This window comes from Mustela nivalis (assembly GCF_964662115.1).
Source record: "Mustela nivalis genome assembly, chromosome: 14".
NCBI classification, from domain to species: domain Eukaryota; kingdom Metazoa; phylum Chordata; class Mammalia; order Carnivora; family Mustelidae; genus Mustela; species Mustela nivalis.
In genome coordinates this window covers 68,211,722-68,230,474 of record NC_139033.1, presented here as the reverse complement: position 1 = coordinate 68,230,474, position 18,753 = coordinate 68,211,722, and the positions used below count along the sequence as shown (strand labels likewise).

Sequence of the window (18,753 nt, the reverse complement as noted above, 5' to 3'; positions counted from 1 at the left end):
CATGTCTAAGAACTTTTCACCAAGCTGTAAGTCCCAAGGATTTTCACTTTTTTTCCTAAAAGTTTTATGTTCACCTTTAAATGTATGACCCATTTTGAGTTAATTTTTACATAAAATATGAGACTTAAGTTGAGGTTCATATCTTGGTCTATGGATATCCAACTGCTCCTGTACCACTTGTTAAAAATTGCTTTTGAACCTTTGTAAAAAGTCAGTAGGCTGTAAACAAGAGATAACAATGTGTGGTTATCTCTGTAGTACTCTCTTGGTTAGATTTAGTTATCTGGGTAATTCTAGTTTCATAAAACTCATTGGGGAGTGTTCCCTTCTTTTATATATTTGGGAAGAGATAGTGTAGAACTGGTACTAATTCTCCTTAAAACATTTGGTAGATCTCTCTAGTAAAACCACCTGGTCCTGGAGATTACTTTTTGGACAACTTTTATTTTTATGTTTTTTAAAGACTTATTTGAGAAAGAGAGAGAGCATGCATATGTGACCTAGTTGGGGGAGAGGAAGAGGAGAGAGCATCTTCAAGCAGACTCTCCACTGAACATGGAGCCTCATGGGGAGCTCAATCCCACAACCCATAAGATGGTCATGACGTAAGCCAAAACCAAGAGTCAGATGCTTAACCAAATGACCCACCCAGGAATCCCTAACTTTTGGGAAACTTTTAAATTATGAATTCATGATCGTTATATAGGGCTATTCAAATACTCTATTTCACATTGTGTGAGCTGTGGTAGTTTATACTTTTGCAGTCACATGCTCTACCACTGAGCTATACCCTCTAGTTTGTACTTTTGGAGGAACTAGTCCAGTTTACCTAAATTTCACACTTATATGTTTAGGATTGTTTGTAGCATTCCTTTATAATCCTTTTGATTATCTATAGGGAGTCTAGTGATATGCCTGCCCTGTTTTATTCCTGATACTGATCATTTGTGTCCTCTTTTTCCTCTATCAATCTTGCTAGAGGTGTGTCAATTTTCCAAACAGCTGGCTTTCTGTTTTCATTGATTTTCCCTACTGTTTTTATTTTCAATTCCTTTGGTCACTGCTCTTATTTTATTTCCCCTTCTGTCTAGCTTTGGGTTTATTTTGCACTTCTACATTCTTGAGGTAGAAGCTCTGATGACTGATTTGAGATTTTTTTCATCTTTTTAAATGTGTGCCTTTAGTGTATAAATCTCCCTTAGGCACTATGTCAGCTGCATCCCACAACTTTTGATATTTTATTTTCATTGTTCAAGTATTTTTTTAAAGATGAAAAACAATAACTTATTTTATTATTTTCTTTTTAAAGATTTTATTTATTTATTTGACAGACAGAGATCACAAGTAGGCAGAGAGAGAGAGAGGAGAAAGCAGGCTCCCCGCTAAGCAGAGAGCCCGATGTGGGACTCGATCCCAGGACCCCGAGATCATGACCTGAGCCGAAGGCAGTGGCCCAACCCACTGAGCCACCCAGGCGCCCCGACTTATTTTATTATTGAGGTATAGTTAACACACAATGTTGTGATAGTTTCAGGAGTACAACACAGCAATTTGACAGTTCTCAATGTACGTGTAGTCACCATATAACATTATTACAATATACCTAGCTATATTCCCTATATCATACATTTTATCTTCATGACTTATTTATTTTATAACTGGAAGTTTGTACCTCTTAATCCTCTTCACCTACTACATCACCCATATCCCAACAACCTTCAGTTTGTTCTCTGTATTTAAGAGTCTGTTTTTTTGTTTTGTTTTCTAGTTTCTACATATAAATGAAATTAAATAGTCTCTTTCTCTGTCTGCCTTATTTCACTAAGCATAAAACCCTCTTGGACCATCTATCTTGTTGCAAATGACAAGATTTCGTTTTTTCTTATAAGCTATAACTCTTCAATATAACTTTATGAGGGGGCACCTGGGTGGCTCAGTGCTTCTGAAGGTGCTCTCTCCCTTTCCCTCAGCCCTTCCTCCTGCTTGTGCTTTCTCTCTCAAATAAACAAATAAATCTTAAAAACAAAACAAAACAAATAAACATCAACTTTATGGGACATAATTAACATTCCAACATATTCTTCCATTCCCATTAAGACTTACTCTTTGATCTATGGATTATTTAGAACTGTGTTGTTTAGTTTCCATATGTTTGCAGATTTGCCCAATATCTGTTAGTCATTCTAGTTTGATTACATTTTGGTCAGGGAACACACTCTATGATTTTAATTTTTTTAATTTGTCGAAGTTTGTTCGGGATATGGTCTATGTTGGTATGTATTGAGTGTTTGAAAAGAATGTGTATTTTGCTGTTGTTGGGTACAAGATTCTAGAACTGTTAAAAAGATCTTGTTGGCTGATGGTGTGGTTGAGTTCTCCTGTACATGGATTTTTGGTCTATACAGTGATACTGGAGTCTCCAACATAATTGTGGATTTGTCTATCTTTTCAGTTTTATCAGCTTTTATTTCACATATTTTATAGCTCTGTTATTTGGTGGATACAAATTTATGAATGCTATGCCTTCTTAGTGGATTGAATTTTATCTGTTTTTTAGAAATGAAATATCCAAAGCTGAGGATTTGCAAAATGGATTTCTTACATATTTAGAGCTTAATAAATTGTGCTACATACACACTGACCAATGTAAGTTGGTGAAATATTGTACCTATTTGTATTACATGTGTATGTATGTATGTATATATATATATATGTATTAAATGTATATGCATATCCAAAGCTACAAATGAAAAAAACAAAAAACAAGCCACTGACAAATACTATTCCTTAAGAAAAGAGAAAATGAAGACAGCACAAAACCATTAAAGATTAAATCTGAAAAAAAAAAAAAAAAAAAAAAAAGGAAGAAATCAATAAGGCTATAAAAAGTATACTTCTTTTTAGGGTACTCTCTATACACATAATGAAAAGACATTATAAGGTGATCAAAAGGAAGACAATGTATTATATATTTGCAAACAAACAACTGATTCATGAAATGTTTCCCTACTAAAGACTTATTAGGTGATCATGGAAAACATGAGTAATTCTAAAATCAATACATTCCCCATTTGATCACATAAAATTATGTTAAAGTCCTTTTAAAAAGGACTTTTTAAAAATTGTACTCTTTCCTCTTTTCTATTTGTCTCTTTCTGCTGTAGCTCCAGATCCCATTTGATTCTCTTGCTCCTTTCTCACTTTTCAAATGTTAAGAACCACTGAAATGAAATTTATGTACTAAAATTTTAACATGGTTCTAAAATAAAAGTACATACACAAAGGAAACAGAAGTATAATCTAATCTATATCAGTTGAAGCTGCAGCTCCTAAGTAATGCTTCATCAGAGTTCTTTGACTCTCTTCTGTACATCAACGTATAAAGTTCAAATGCAATTTTCTTAGAAAACAAAACAATCTGAAAAAGGAAAAAACTCTCAAAAAGGAAAACTTCTGATTAGAAAACAAAAAGTACCTCTTCATCCAATTCTTTCATTATCTTGTCTAGCTTTATCTTTGAAGTTCTGTAAAAACAAGAGCAGTAAAGATTAGAAATATGTTTTTTATTGCCCAGTGGTGGAATACCACATTCATTACTTTCCCACTTAAACAAAGATGTCTTAACATCTTTGGTGCTGTGGATTCCTTTGGCAGTCTAGGGAAGCCTGTGGCCTTTTCTCAAAATAATGTATTTTAAAATATAAAATAAAATCTAGGATTTAAAAAAACCAAAAACACATTAAAATTCAGTCTTAAGTTTAAAAAAATACATGAGGGTGACCAGGTGGCTCAGTCAGTTAAGCATTCAACTTTTGAATTTTGGCTCCGGTCATGATCTCAGGGTCATGAGAGGTCGAGCCCTGTTTAAGACCACCCCCTCTCCATGCTCGCCGGCATATGGGCGCCCTCTCTCTCTGTCTCTCCTTTAAATAAATAAATAAAATGTATGTTTCAGTAGTATGTGTGCTTCTTTATTAATACATTAAACCACAAGATCTAGTGGTAGTAATTTCAAAGTAGTGATAAGCGCAAATGATATTTAGGAATAACAACTATAATATATGAAAATATTTATGGTATCTATTAGTAATAAAAAATTCACAACTATTGCTAATAAATGTAGACTACTGCTTTTGTTCATAGTAGAAAGAAATGCTGAATTTTCCTTATAAGTTATGGAAAACACTTTTTCTCATCCAAGTTTAAGAACTTGAATTCTATCCATGCACCCTCTGGGGGAGGTCTACGGATTCCAAGTTAAGGATCCTTGAACTCCCTCACACAGTACTTGCTAATAAACAAAAATTAGCTACTTAAGCTTTATACAAGATTAAATAATGAAGGGCAACGTGGCATATATAACCGAGTAAATGTACCATGGAACAACCCAGTCAAAAAATTGAGATAAACTGAAAGTGTATTATCTCCACAATTTGTTTTCTTTGGCTCTGAACACAACCCTTGGCTTCAAATCTGCATGTACAATGTTTCACATGGATGCTTCATCAAATACCTCACTCAGCATGCCCAAAATGTTATTCCCTCTGCTCCAGACCCTTACCCCATATCATTTTGTTTTCTAGGTATCCCTAAGATATAACCTAAGATTCATCCTTGACTCATCTTCCTCTCTCATTCCCATTTAGTTGAATAAATGTCAAGTGCTGCCAACTAACCAGAGTTCTTCTTAAAAAGTAAAATTTTATCAGTTTTTTACTTAGTTGAATGACTTTCAATATTTTTCCATCATCTTCAGGATATATTCCAAGTTCCTTAGCTTGTCAAAAACAAAGTCCTCTAAGACCTAGATTCTGTCAACCTTCCTACCCCCATCTCAGGCTTCCCCCTTTCCCCCAACATTTTCCTATCATTGCAGGCCACTCTGACCATTCCTACTTCTTCCTCAAAATGATACCCTACACTGCCACAATCACTAGTTTAATTTTGGGTAAAGAAACTTCTTGTCATATTTATTTCCATTTCCTTCCCTTATTTCCATATTTCATAATTGGGAATTTTTTCCAAATCCTGGGATCAGTTAATTATTTACTTATATTGTGTTTTTTTCTGAAAAAAGTTTGTATTATATACTTATGTTTTTAATCTATCCGGAACAGTTTGCAATGAGAATATTACTTGTTTCCTCTTTGGCTCAATCACAAAATTGCAAGTTCCCCAGTTCCATTTGTCGAATACTCATTGATCTCTATGTTACTGCTATATTTCATTTGTTCAATACCATCCACAAAAAATATAAAGTTATTGTTTGTAGTTAATAAGTAACAACATTTTGCTAGGTTATTTCAAATAATTTTGATTATATATTTCATAAATATACAGATTCTTATTAGATTTAATGAATCTTACATTTAATAACATTTATATTTTAGGAAGCACCTTATTTAATGTCAACTAATTTGCCCTTTCAGTCAGATAATTAAAATGGCAGAAAAAAGTAACAAGTCAGGCACTAAGTGAATCAGCATTATAGTTTTTTAATCAAAACTGCCAGGAACAAATGCACTTTAAATATTATGAGGACAATATATCTGTAACTAATGCCAACTTAAATATTACTTTCCAATTCTAGCCAAGACATTCTTCATTGAATGAATATAACCAGCAACTTTTATACCTCCACTTCATTTCCAATTACTTTTCAAGTGTTTTATAGAGGGCAAGTTTTAAAATAAGTATGTGCTATACAATTTTTAGTATTAAAAATATAAAAAGTACTTTCTCACCTGCACTTCTGCTCCATTTCATCTTTTAATTGCATTTCATTATGCAGCTGTTCTTCCAGCTTATAAATTGTTTTTTGCAAATTTTCCTGCTTTAATTAAAAAACAAAATAAAACAAAACTCATCCTACTAAGAATATTAATAGAGAACTTAAAAATAACAGATATGTTACCATTCCTTTTTCCTTTCTATCTGAAATTGCTATTAACTTAATAAGCATTTTTTCAACATCTAGAAATATGTCAGGCACTGTGGTAGGCATTAGTAATATAAAAAATTAAGATTTGGTCCCTGTGCTCAAGAGGCTAAGAATTAAACAGAGGGGCATAAAGGAATAGGAGGGTGAAAAAAACCTACAATAATCCAAAGACACAAACAAATATTACAATATAATGTGGTGATGACAGGGTTATATATAAGGTGTTCTGAAGGAGGGAAGGGGTCACATCTAATTCTGCCAGGAAAATGTAATGTTTGAGATCAGACCTATAAGATAAAGATATTTACTAAGTGGAGAAGGCAGTAGAAAAAAAGGCATTTTAGACAGAATGAATGAGTCTAAAAGTATAGAAGAAGAAAATATGATATATTTTGTATACAGAAAGAAATAAAGTATATGCACAGCACAGAACATAATACAGAGAACGAGTCTCATAAAATCTGAAAAGGTGAGCGAGACTATGATTATTGTAGGCAAAAACAGTAGTTAGGGACTTTAACCTTTAAGAATTTTAAAATGGCAAACAACATAGTACTGGCATTTTAGAACCATCACTTCAGTAACAATAAGGTGAAGAGAGTAGAGGGCAGACAAATTCTAATCAAATTAACCAGTTAACAGGATTTTGAGATGGTTCAGGCAAGAGTATATACGATTGACATGAGGCAGAGGCTACAGGAATGAAGAGGAGGAAATGAATAACTGTGTTAGTCAGAAGGTAAAATTTATAACCTAACAACTGAATAGAAATAAGAAAAGAGATGAATAACTGCAGCATTGGGAATATATATAATAAATGTATGGTGACAGTTGGCAACTACACTTAGTTACAGTGAGCATTGTGTAATGTATAGAATTGTCAAGTCACTATGTTGTATACCTGGAACTACTGTATCACTGTATGTCAACTATACTTCAATAATAAAAAATTTTTAAAGATCAAAGTAGGATTATTTTCTAAAAAGTGTCAACATAAGAAAGAAAGGCAAAAGAAAGGCAGGCAGGCAGGAAGGAAGGAAAAAGAAGGAAAAAGAAAGAAGAGAAGAGGAACAGAGTACCATACAAAAGATAGGCAACACAGTAAAAACTGCTGAGGAAGGGTTAGAGAGAGAACTACTGAATTTAGCTCTGGCCTAGACTGAGGTACCTGAAAGAAGCACAAAAAGAGAAATCCAGTCAAAGAGAGAGAGGAGAGATACAGGTCTGGAGTTTAGAAGAGCAAGCTGTATATACACAAGATTACTTATAGAAAATGAGCAGAAAGCAAAGATCAGAATCACCTTGAGAAACATTTAACAACTAAAGGCGGCGCGGAGGAGCGGGGAGGTGGAAGAGGAGGAAGGAAGAGAGCCTGCAAAAAGGACTGAAAATATAATCTAAAGCGGTGGGAAGGAAATAATGGGAACATCAAAGAGTTATGGAAGTTCCAAGGAGGAGGGATTATCAGTGTCATTTGCAGTAAAAAAGAAAATTTAAGACAGGAATGAAAATTATTCATTCTATTTGTCAACTGCAAAGCTGTTCATTAGCATCTCTGCTGGAAGGCTTTAAAGGAAGAGTTGAAAATTAAATTAGTTGACTTTTCTATTTATCTCCATGTTAACAGAAACAGTAAGAGACACCAAAGTTTTCTACTTCCCCTGTGATCTTACCAGAGCAAGATAAAAGATAGCAGCAGCCAGTGACAGGAACTTCTGGCAATTACACTGAACAAGATCAGCCCAAAGAAACACGATTCCACTAAATATTTTTTAAAGTTCTATGTACTACTAATCCTACAGATAAGTAATACAGTGAGAGCTGGGTTATAGCAGCTCCTTACCATCACCCTCCCTAGGTCAAGTTTCTTTCAAGATTTCTGAGCCTGGGAAATAGCTCTGGTGAGATGAGAATTTAAAAGAGAGATCGTCAAAAGAGCTAACAAGTCCTCATACAGTCCATTCTCCTTTTCTTCCACTCTCCCTTCACCTTGCATGTTCTCTTAATTAAAGAATAAATGTATCAAGGAGAAAGAATTACATCAGCTTTTAAAAACTGATTGCTACCTCTTCCCCTCCCCCCAATACGTAGGCTACAGTACAAGAGTTTAAAGAATGCTCCAACAGTGGCCAAATAATTACTTCTAGTATTTTTTTAAGTAAGCTCTATACCCAACATGGGGCTTGAACTCACAACCCTGAGATCGAGTCAAACTCTACCAAATGAGCCAGCCAAGCACCACAATTAATGTCTAATATTTTAAAGAAGAGTCCTGGTCAACCCAAAAGGACCTTGTCTCAAATCTAAGTAAGATTTTTTTTTTAAATGTCTCATGAACATAAGCTATATTGACAATAAAAAGGACTCCTGTCTCTAGTATTTACTTACAACAGTAATCTTCAGTGGACAAATCAGATGCTTGACTGTACTATACATTTGCTCCCTCTCCTTTCTAGCCATGAAATCCATCCTCTGCCCTACTTTTGCCTTGTAATCTACAGATTTCATTACCTGGATTTTACTGACCTGTGACTTTAGGGTTCAATTGAACATATGAGAGACACCAGCAGCAAATCATAAGGTGGGAGGAAGAAAATAATCATTCTCCCCACCCTTTGTCATATTGTGGTGCTGGCAGTATTCCATATTCTATGTTCCTCTTTGATGATGGTAGACTTTTCTGAGCTGTGGTAACAATACTTGTATCTCTTTGTCCCTTTAGACTGGGGACAATAACTTCCCCTTGCTGATAATCAATGGGTATTTTTGCATCCTTTATTCACTGCTCCCCTTGACCCTGCTCATAGCACTGTAAATAGCCCTTTCGTTAAACTCTCTTAATAAATAAACAAAATGTGATATATTCATACACTAGAATATATTCAGTCTTAAAAAGGAATCAATTCTGATACATGTTACAATATGGAGAAATCCTGAGGATATTATGGCTAAGTCAAATAAGCCAATCACCAAAAGTCCAAATTGTATGATTCCACTTACATGAGGTACCCCTAGCATAATCAAATTCATAGAGACAGAGAAAGTAGGATAGTGGTTACTCAGGGCTGCAGGGAGTAGAATAAAGAGTTTAATGTGTATGAAGTTTTACTCTGGAATGAAGAAAAAGTTCTGGAGACAGATGTGGTAGTTATATAATAATGTAAAGGTGATTAATGACAATGAATTGTACTCTTAAAAACTAAATTTTATGTTATGTATATTTTATCATATACACAAAACTTGCTTTAGTTAAGGCTTCTGAATGTGTAATCTTTTGATGTCAAGATCCTTACTGATAAACTGATTATTATAAATTCCTAATTCCAAAGATTAGAAAGACTTTCACTGTCAATATGTGTAGCAATTTATAGTTTACTAATGACCTCCACATAAAATATTCCCCTTGATATTCAGGCAAGAAATCAAGTTGGAAGGAGACAGTAAGTTAAAAGTGCTATCAAAATTTAAGTTCACTAACTACACATTCAGAAGCAATACATACTTACTTAAATATCATGTACACAAAATATACCATCCACAAAACAATTTTTTATAAAGTAATAAGAAAATACCTACCAAGCTTTTATCCACATTGGGGCTACTTCGGTTATCATTAGGATTTGCTGAAGATAAGTATCTGAGAGGAAAAGAGTTTTTAAAAGTAAAAAAAAAAAACCCAAAAAACTCTTCAATATTCAATAACAACCAGTAATATATGCTATGTGCCTATTTTTTTGTGCAGTATTGTACTTGCTATGCTTTTTCAAAGTTGAGTACAAATTCATAATTCTTTACTTAGGAAGTAAAAAGTGATACATATGTTAACTAAAATCCCCAGTTAGGTCAGAAGCAGCACTCTGTAATTATACACTTTACTATTCCTGCAGCAAAACATATGAATATTCATACCAAGTAGGATAAATTAAAAACCAAGAATCTCCAGTTAGTTCAAATTAGGTTTTTGGCCATGAGAGCAGCTTATGGAAGCTTTTGCCACCAAACAAATCACTAAGATGTTTTCAGTTTTTAGAGCTTTGTGGTTTTATTTGTTTTTATTTTTTTAAGTAGGCTCCATGCCCAGGACTTGGACTCACAACCCTGACATCATGACCTGAGGCAAATCAAGAGTCAGGACACTTAACTGACTGAGCCACCCGGGTCCCCCAGTTTTTAGAGATTTTTGGATTAGGGATTGGGGATAAGGAATTGCTGAGTTGTAAAGACATGAACAGAACTTCTTTCTCTCCCTGCCTCAATTATTCTTCAGCCAAGGATGATACTGCCTTTCTGGACAAAAAAGAGTTTTGCCTTAAGTGGTTAACATAACCTAAAGTTCAGGTGATGTCCTGCTAATCTTTTGAGACTCTAAGGCTTACAGGGTTCTTTCTTTAAATCCACTAAAGTCAGAATTACATCTAAGATAGTAGTGACCTTTAGAAGTCTTTATACATGAGATTAACACATTTAAACAGGTCATATAAAAAAATTTTTCTAAGCTCCCAAATGTTATATATAGGTGAGTTACTACGGCTGCTTCTGCTACTGCCTCTAACATGCTACAACTACCACTATTAATTCTTCTATCATAACCACCACTACAGTCACCACATTGGTTCATTAGGAGAAAACCCTCAAAAAGAAATCAAATAGCTACTATACACTTCTTAGTTGTTATAGGGCAGCTATTATTAGCTACATATTCATTATATATGAATTCAATGCATTCATTAATAATTAAAAAAAGAAGAAGAAAAGTTCCTTTAAGTACCATTAAACACATATTACAGTACTCTAAAACAAAACAAAACAAAACAGGAAAATATATCACTTTTTATGTTTTCTTTGGAAAATTACTTAGATCAACTACAGAATCAAATAATGAGGAGGCAGTAATAGGCCCTAAGTAGCAGATTTGTAGAGAAATGGTCCCATTTAAAAAATAACAAATTCTAGGTTTAGCAGAACTTCATTCCATTAACTACCAAATGTCTCAGAAATTCAGTGTGGGATTCCACAACATGTAATGTAAATAAAAGCATATAGCAGCACCAGTGAAACCTGAATTAGATATGAAAACAGACCATTTGATCCCTAAGATCTTCTAAATTATGATATACTATACAAACTAAAGTTAATATTTGGCCTCTACAAAGTTAATAATATAACTTTGAATACAGCACTGGAAATGTTAAGGACACTACTACTTGTACACATCCATTCATTCTTCTACTTTTTGTCTTATTTTTTCTTTCAAAGTTATTTTATATATTATATTGCTGCTTTCATATAGAATTTGGTCATTTAGGTAACTTATGAAAAGTTTTAGATTATTACAAATATAGCTAAAAGTTTAACCTTTAAACTATTAAAAATCATTCTTCATTTATGGAAGAATGGAAGATCTTTATTTCAACAATAAAGATCTCTAACTTTTGGTAATTGGAATTATGTTTGGATTTCAGAAGTTTCCTATTTCAGCCAGTAACTCATATTTATATATTATCATAAGGCTAATCAGTATTTTGCTGATTCTTAAAGATTAACCACACCTTCAACCATTCATGTAATAGGCAATTACTAAACAACGTTATGTTATTCAGTAAGACAGTGGTACTGAAGAAGCAATGTCTGCTTCTGAGAAACTTAGAAATTAGTTTGGGATATGCATCATATAGATACAAGGAAAAACCAGAGAACATAATCAAGTACATGACAATGTACTGCTACAAACAGTATATATAATGTTTATTTAACTCAAGATTACTTTTGTATAGATAAACCCAAATAAAGTCATTAACTGCTATGAACTACAGAAAATCCAAAAACATTGAGAGTTATTTATATCAACATTTCAAGTGCTTCAGAAATCAAGCCAGAGAAAAACTGATAAAAATAGGAAGGAAGGATGAATTTTTTTTGTAAAAATTCACCCTGAAACTTGTCACTGCATTTCAATATAAAATAGCTACAATATTATATTCCTGGGTGCTGGTGGGTAAGGATTAAAATACTGGACTTCACTAGGAGTCAAAAGTCAAGTACTACCTGTAATACTTGATGCAACAAAAAGTATTCAGTACTGTCTTATAGCTGGATTATAGGAGAAATATCCTAAGGTAGGATTAAATTGCATTCCTGTTTTCTAAACTTGAATCGGCTCTTACAAAAAAGTTTTGACTAAAATGACAAAATGCTTCACTTTAAAATATTATCCATTTCCTCACTAGGATATGAGCATCTTAAGAGAAGGTACTAATCATATTTTATTCATCTTTCTCCCTGCACCTTGGTGATTAATAAATACTTGACAAAAAATAAGTTGGCAAACATGTTTTTTGGTTTTTTTTAAGCCCATCCTTTTTTTTTTAAAATAAACATATAATATATTTTTAGTTGGCAAACATGTTTGTTGAATGAATGAATGAATGCTCTTGAATGAGATAATGTCAAATGTTTAATTTATATCTCACGTCCATTTGAAGACTAAACCTATCATTAGCTCATACTATTAACAGCTAACATTAACTGAGTGCTAATGTTCCAAATGTCCTACTGTTTTAATTAAACCTTACAGTAATGCTGTGAGACAAGTATTATCATCATCATCATCCCTATTTTTGAGGAAATGGAGGCATAAAAGGTTGAAATTATTTGCCCAAGGTCAAAAGGTCTCACATGAAAGACATGGTAAATTCATTTAGTGATTTTTGGTGAGGAATCACTTAATTTTTGCATTACTAAAAATTATAGGCCTTTGTTAACATCAATATAGTAATGGTAACCCTGGAAAACTATTTGTTGTTCCGAAATGTATTATAAAACCAGAGCTCTCTGGATGATGAGATTAACCAAAATATTAGTATTGATATAATCTTTTAATATATTAATTGCTGTTAACTTGAACACATATATAATGCATTATTCAGCAACAATTTCTGAAACACAATATCCTGATAATGGAGAAGTCTAAAAGGAATGAACTATGAAATAATACAATTATCATGCATCACTGAAAAACAGCGTATTATGGTATCTCTTAATATACCATTAAATGTTCTTGAAGTGATTTTTAGATATCCCTAAGAAAATAATAGACCACAACAAAATTATTACCTACCCCTGAAATCAATGCTTAGCATACTCACCTACGATTGCTATAATATGTAAATCCTACAAAAGGTAATTGATTGCCAACAAAAGCTTTAGGTATGGGGAATGTTTCTTCATCTCCTTTATCTTCTTCCAAGTCATCAAAATTACTTGTATCAATGTCACTACTTAAATCAGGTACAACTGGTGCTACAGCTAAAAATGGAAAGAAAATTAGTAATTCCTTCAAACTTAATATTAAAATAAAGGAAAGCAAAGATTCCATACCAACTACTAAGTGTCTTACATACAAATTAAGTTGCAAACTACAAATTCCAAATGGGTTGAACCTTATTTTAGTTGATTATATTAGATTATTAATCAACTGATACTGATCATTCTAATTCTATGAAACAATTACCTTCAAAACCACCTATAATTATTATCTGTATTTCAAGTTTAAATTGAATATTACAAGTATTGGGGTTTTAAAATACATCAAAATATAAAATATGCAAAAGCAGTTAGGACTACAGAAAAGATTTTCAGAAACCATAGCATACTAAATTGTACTCAAAGATTCAAAGTTGATTGGTTTCAAATATAATATTTTGTTTGTTAATCTGCTGTATAGCAAGTCAGAAATTAAGGTTATGTCTTCATAGCCCTGGATAGACCTATTTGGTATTGAAATATATTTGTTCATCTAAAATCCAGATGGTCTGTTATCACTTCCCCAACTGATTATCTCTATAATATTAAGTCACAAGGAGCAATGTATTTTGAATTGCATTTTCAGGCTAGCCACCTTCCCTGAATTAAGCCATTAAGCGATGACTCAATGAGTTATTTATGAAATGGCTATTTAGGAAAAAAGGGCAGAGATACAAAACGGATACAATTTTCAAGAGTTATAAACCTGATGGAAAGTAAGGCTCATATATACTTAATTAAACAAAACCAAATATGGCAATGCTTCAGTTTTCATAATATGGGAGAAAATACCATTTGAAAGCAACACTACTACTATCTTAATTTGGAGCTTGAATATGCTACAGAGAGCCATCTAAAAATACATTTTAGAACAAAATGTGTTTCAATTAAAGATATAATAGTATTAAGAAAACATGGGTGGCACTGTTGATTAAACATCGGCCTTCGGCTTAGGTCATGATGCTGGGGGTCCTGTGATCGAGCCCCACATTGGGCTCCCTCCTCAGTGGGGAGTCTGATTCTCCCTCTGCCTCTATCTGCCACTCCCCCTTGCTTGTGTTCTCTCTCTCTCTCTGCCAAAAGCATTACAAAAATATCAACAAAATGGTAAATAATTTAGACACAATCAAATCATATTGCCCCCAAGAAAAAGATGGAAGATGAGCAACAAAAAATAACTGACCTGGTTTCATGGTATTAATCTCTTATATAAAGGAGTAATTTTTCTGGGTTTTCCAGATAAGAAATAACTACTGTTGTGGATCTCAGATATGGTGAATTATTTGATGAATTTAGGAATGAAACAGCACATTTAATTAACCCAAAGAAGCTATAATACTAACAATGAATAGGGAAAGATCTTTTGCACCATTCTCTTTTCTTAATGACCAGGAAAACAGCCTGACAAGACAGTTCTAGCTTCCAAATAGTACTAACTGCCTAATTTGTAAAATGGGCAGGTGGGGAGGGGAAGCTAGTTGTCACTCCTTGTGAAGTAAGTAATAGTCTTGGCATAAATTCTACTTTAAAACAGTGGTTCTCAATTCTGAAACGATCTTGCTCCCCTTGGGGACATGGGGCAATGACTGAATACATTTTTGGCTGTCATAACTGGGGGAGATGTGCTGCTGGCATCTAGCGGTGTGTAAAGATCAGGGATACTGCTAAAGATCCAAGAAAGTTCAGGACAGCCCACACAAAAAAGATTTATCTGGTCTAGTGTTCATGGTAAAAAGCCCTACTTTAAAATTATCATATAGGATCGATTTAAAAGGAAACAGAGGAAGGCTGGTGAATTTTCTTTTGCTGTTCCAGATGAATCTAGTCTTTTTATAGACTGTATACCATTTCAGAGTAGTTTTAAAATGAGACAAATTCTGTTTAAATTCTGAGATACAAGTAAGGGAATTTCTGGGAGAATTACAAAAGTAATACTTCATCTACATTTAAAGCATAACATTTAGGTTTTATAGAACACCCTATAATCATGCCAGAACTAACATATAAGAATAAGGATAAAGATAGCTTTACAGAATTATTATTGATACACAGAGTAACCTATTTATAAAAATTTACCTTTCCATAAATAACTGGTAACACAGGAATCATGTTCCATAAAAAGAATCTAGTTGATGTTAAAAAAAAAAAAAAAAAAAAGGCAGAGTAGGAAGCTCTAAGAAACCACCTTTTCATTGAAGTAGACATTATGCTGGCAAAAACTATCATAAGCAACTTTTTCAGAACTCTGAAATCTAAGAAAAAACTTACAAGAAGCAGAGGAATGTTTAATAAAGAAAGAAGCTACTAAATTTTGGCATTTCAGGAATTGTCATTGGCTGACCAGTGACATAACAATGGAAAACAGTCTTCAGCGATCATACAAGACAAGGAATACAAACTTTGTAAAAGTAGTTTGAAAAACTTATTAACAAATGCATGACTGAAGTCCATAATAAGCAACAGCAAATCTGGGGAGGGGGAAATCTGATTTCCAGAGTTATATTATGCTGTTCAACATGTCTAGTTTTCAAAAAAAAAATTACAAAAGATGTAAAGAAACAGAAAAAGCATGGAGTATTCACAGAGAATAAAGAATGTCAGAAAACATCACTGAGGAAACCCAATATTAGATTTATTACACAGACTTTAAACAGTCTTAAATATTCTCAAAGAGCTAAAGGAAACTATGGACAAAGAACTAAAGGAAACCAGGAGTATGATATCTTAACAACTACAAAAGTACAACAGCTGAAACTACAAATACACTAGAAGGGTTCAACAGCAAATCTGAGCAGGCAGAGGAACCAGGGAACTTAAGTAAGACCACTAATATTATCAAGTGTAGGGAAAAAAAGAAAACAACGAAAAAGTGAACTCTTGGGATACCATAAAGCATACGAACATACACATTATGAAATTCTCAAGAAAGGAGAGTAAGAGGCAGAAAGAATATTTAAAGAAATAATGGCTCCAGGGGTGCCTGGGTGGCTCAGTCATTAAGCATCTGCCTTCGGCTCAGACCGTGATCCCTGGATCGAGTCCCACATCAGGCTCCCTGCTTGGAAGGAGGCCTGCGTCTCCCTCTCCCACTACCCCAGCTTGTGTTCCCTCTCTGGCTGTCTCTCTCTATGTCAATTAAATAAACAAAATCTTAAAAAAGAAAAGAAATAATGGTTCCAAACTAACCAATCTGATGAAACATGAATCCACACAACCAACAAGCTCAATGAACTCCAAGTAAGAAAAATTCAGATCCACATCATGACACATTATAATAAATTTTGAAAAGACAAAGATAAAATCTTGAAAGCAAGAGAAAAGTGACTTGTCATACATACACGAGGAATCCTCGATTAGATTAAGAGCCCATTTCTTTCTTTCTTTCTTTCTGTTTTTTATTATTATTTTTTTTAATAGGACCCCAACTCAGGGCCTGAACTCACAGCTCTGAGATCAAGACCTACACTGAGATCAAGAGCCAGACACTTAACCAACTGAGCCATGCAGGCTCTCCTTAAGAGCCTATGTCTAAGCAGAAACTTGAAGGCCAGAAGGCAGTGGAACAACATATTTAAAGTGCTGAAACAATGGTTCAGCAAGAATTCTACATCTGGCAAAATTATTCTTTAAAAATGAAGAACAAATTAAAGAGATTACCCCAGGTAAGGGAAAGATCAGAGACTGCTGCTAGTAAACCTATCCTATAAGAATTGTTGAGTTTTTTAAGGTTGAAATGAAAAGACAGTAGACATTAACTCAAAGCTTTGTGAAGAAATAAAGGTAACCACACAGGTAAATGCAAGAGCCAGCATTACGTATTTTTCTTTATAAATCCACTTTTCCTCCTATAGGGCTTAAAAGAAATATGCCTGAAACAATTATAAATTTATGTTAATGAGCACAGACTATATAAAGATGTAATCTTTATATTTATGTTATTGTGACAATAACAACACAAAGGGAGAAAAAGGATTTGTAGAGAAATGGGTTTTTTTCCCCTTAAGATTTTGTCAGAATAAAAAATAAAAAATTAAAAAAAAATAACAAGGAATTTAGTAATAATCAATAAAATAAATAATTGAGAAAAAAAATTTTATTTGTCAGAGAGAAAGCAAGCATAAGCAGGAGGACTGGCAGGCAGAGCAGGCAGAGGGAGAAGCAGGCTCCCCACTGAGCAAGGAGCCTGATACAGAACTCGATCCTAGGACCCTGAAAGGACCTAGGCTGAAGGCAGATGCTTAACTGACTGAGCCACCCAGGCATACCTAGAAGCAGGTTTTTTTTGCTTCTGACAGTAAATTGTATCAATTCAACCTACACTGTTATCAGTTTAGGATACTAAATGTAATCACCAGAATAATCACCATAAGAAAATGACTAAATAATATACAGAAAATGAATTGAAGAGGGAATCAGAACAGCACACTATGAAATAATCCAGTAGACAAAATAGGTGTCAGTAATGCAGGGGCCGAGGAATAGAAAGAAAAAATACAGAAAAAAGAACAATGGCAAAAGTCTTTACATATAATATTTACTTTAAATGAATTAAAGTCACTAATTAAAAGGTAGAGACTGGACGAATGGATTAATAAAACTGATCCATTTACACGCAGTATATGGAGACTCACTTTAGATTGAATGACATAAATACATTAGAAGAATGAAAGAAAATATTCCATGGGAAAAAAAGCTGGGGTGCCTATACTAATATCAGACAAAAAAGACATTTAAGACTGTTAAAATAGTGAAAAACAGGGCATACTGACGATAGTAATAAAAGGGTTAATTAATCAAAAGATAAAACAATTATAAACATGTATGCATTAACAACATAGCTCCAAAATGTATGTAATAAAAAATGACATAAATGGAGAAACAGTTCTAAAATAATGCTTGGAGTAATCAATAATCCACTTTCCATAAATGAACAGAACATTTAAACAAAAGATGAATAAGAAAATGCAGGACATGAACAATATCATAAACCAACAAGATATAACAGACATATAAAGCTCAATCCACCATCAACAGCAGAATACACATTGCACATGAGAAATTCTCCAGGACAAACTATATGTTAGGCCAAAAAACAACCTAATAAATTTAAAGAGACTGAAATCATACAAGTATCTTCACCAAGCCACGATGGCATAAAACAAGGTATCAACAAGAGAAGACTACAAGTTTCACAAATACCTGGAAAACAGCAAACTCTTTTGTTGCAAGTTTTTATTTAAATTCCAGTTAATATATATTGTAATATTAGTTGTAGAAGTAGAATTTAGTGATTCATCACTTACATATAACATCCAGTGCTCATCACAACAAGTACCCATCACCCATTTAACCCACCTCTTCTCCAGTAAGCATCAGTTTGTTCTCTATAGTTAAGAGTCTGTTTCTTGGTTTATCTCTTTTTTCTTCATTTGTTCGTTTGGTTTCTTAAATTCCACGAGTTAAATCATATGGTATTTGTCTTTCCCACTCTGACTCCACCCATATCATTG

The 18,753-nt window shown here is 33.4% G+C and overlaps 1 protein-coding gene across 4 annotated transcripts in view; it reads right to left on the bottom strand.

Annotated features, from left to right (window-relative positions):
* ROCK1 (Rho associated coiled-coil containing protein kinase 1) overlaps window positions 1-18,753 on the bottom strand; it is a 148,813-nt gene that overhangs the window by 55,383 nt on the left and 74,677 nt on the right. For 2 of the 4 annotated variants that reach the window (XM_082698740.1, XM_082698741.1), the window contains exons 10-13: window positions 13,087-13,246; window positions 9,518-9,578; window positions 5,745-5,833; window positions 3,476-3,524 (exon numbers count right to left, since the gene is read on the bottom strand). In XM_082698740.1, the coding sequence (XP_082554866.1) occupies window positions 3,476-3,524; window positions 5,745-5,833; window positions 9,518-9,578; window positions 13,087-13,246 (359 nt within the window). The remainder of the gene's footprint in view (window positions 1-3,475; window positions 3,525-5,744; window positions 5,834-9,517; window positions 9,579-13,086; window positions 13,247-18,753) is intronic. The other 2 variants (XM_082698742.1, XM_082698743.1) reach the window with 1 other exon arrangement.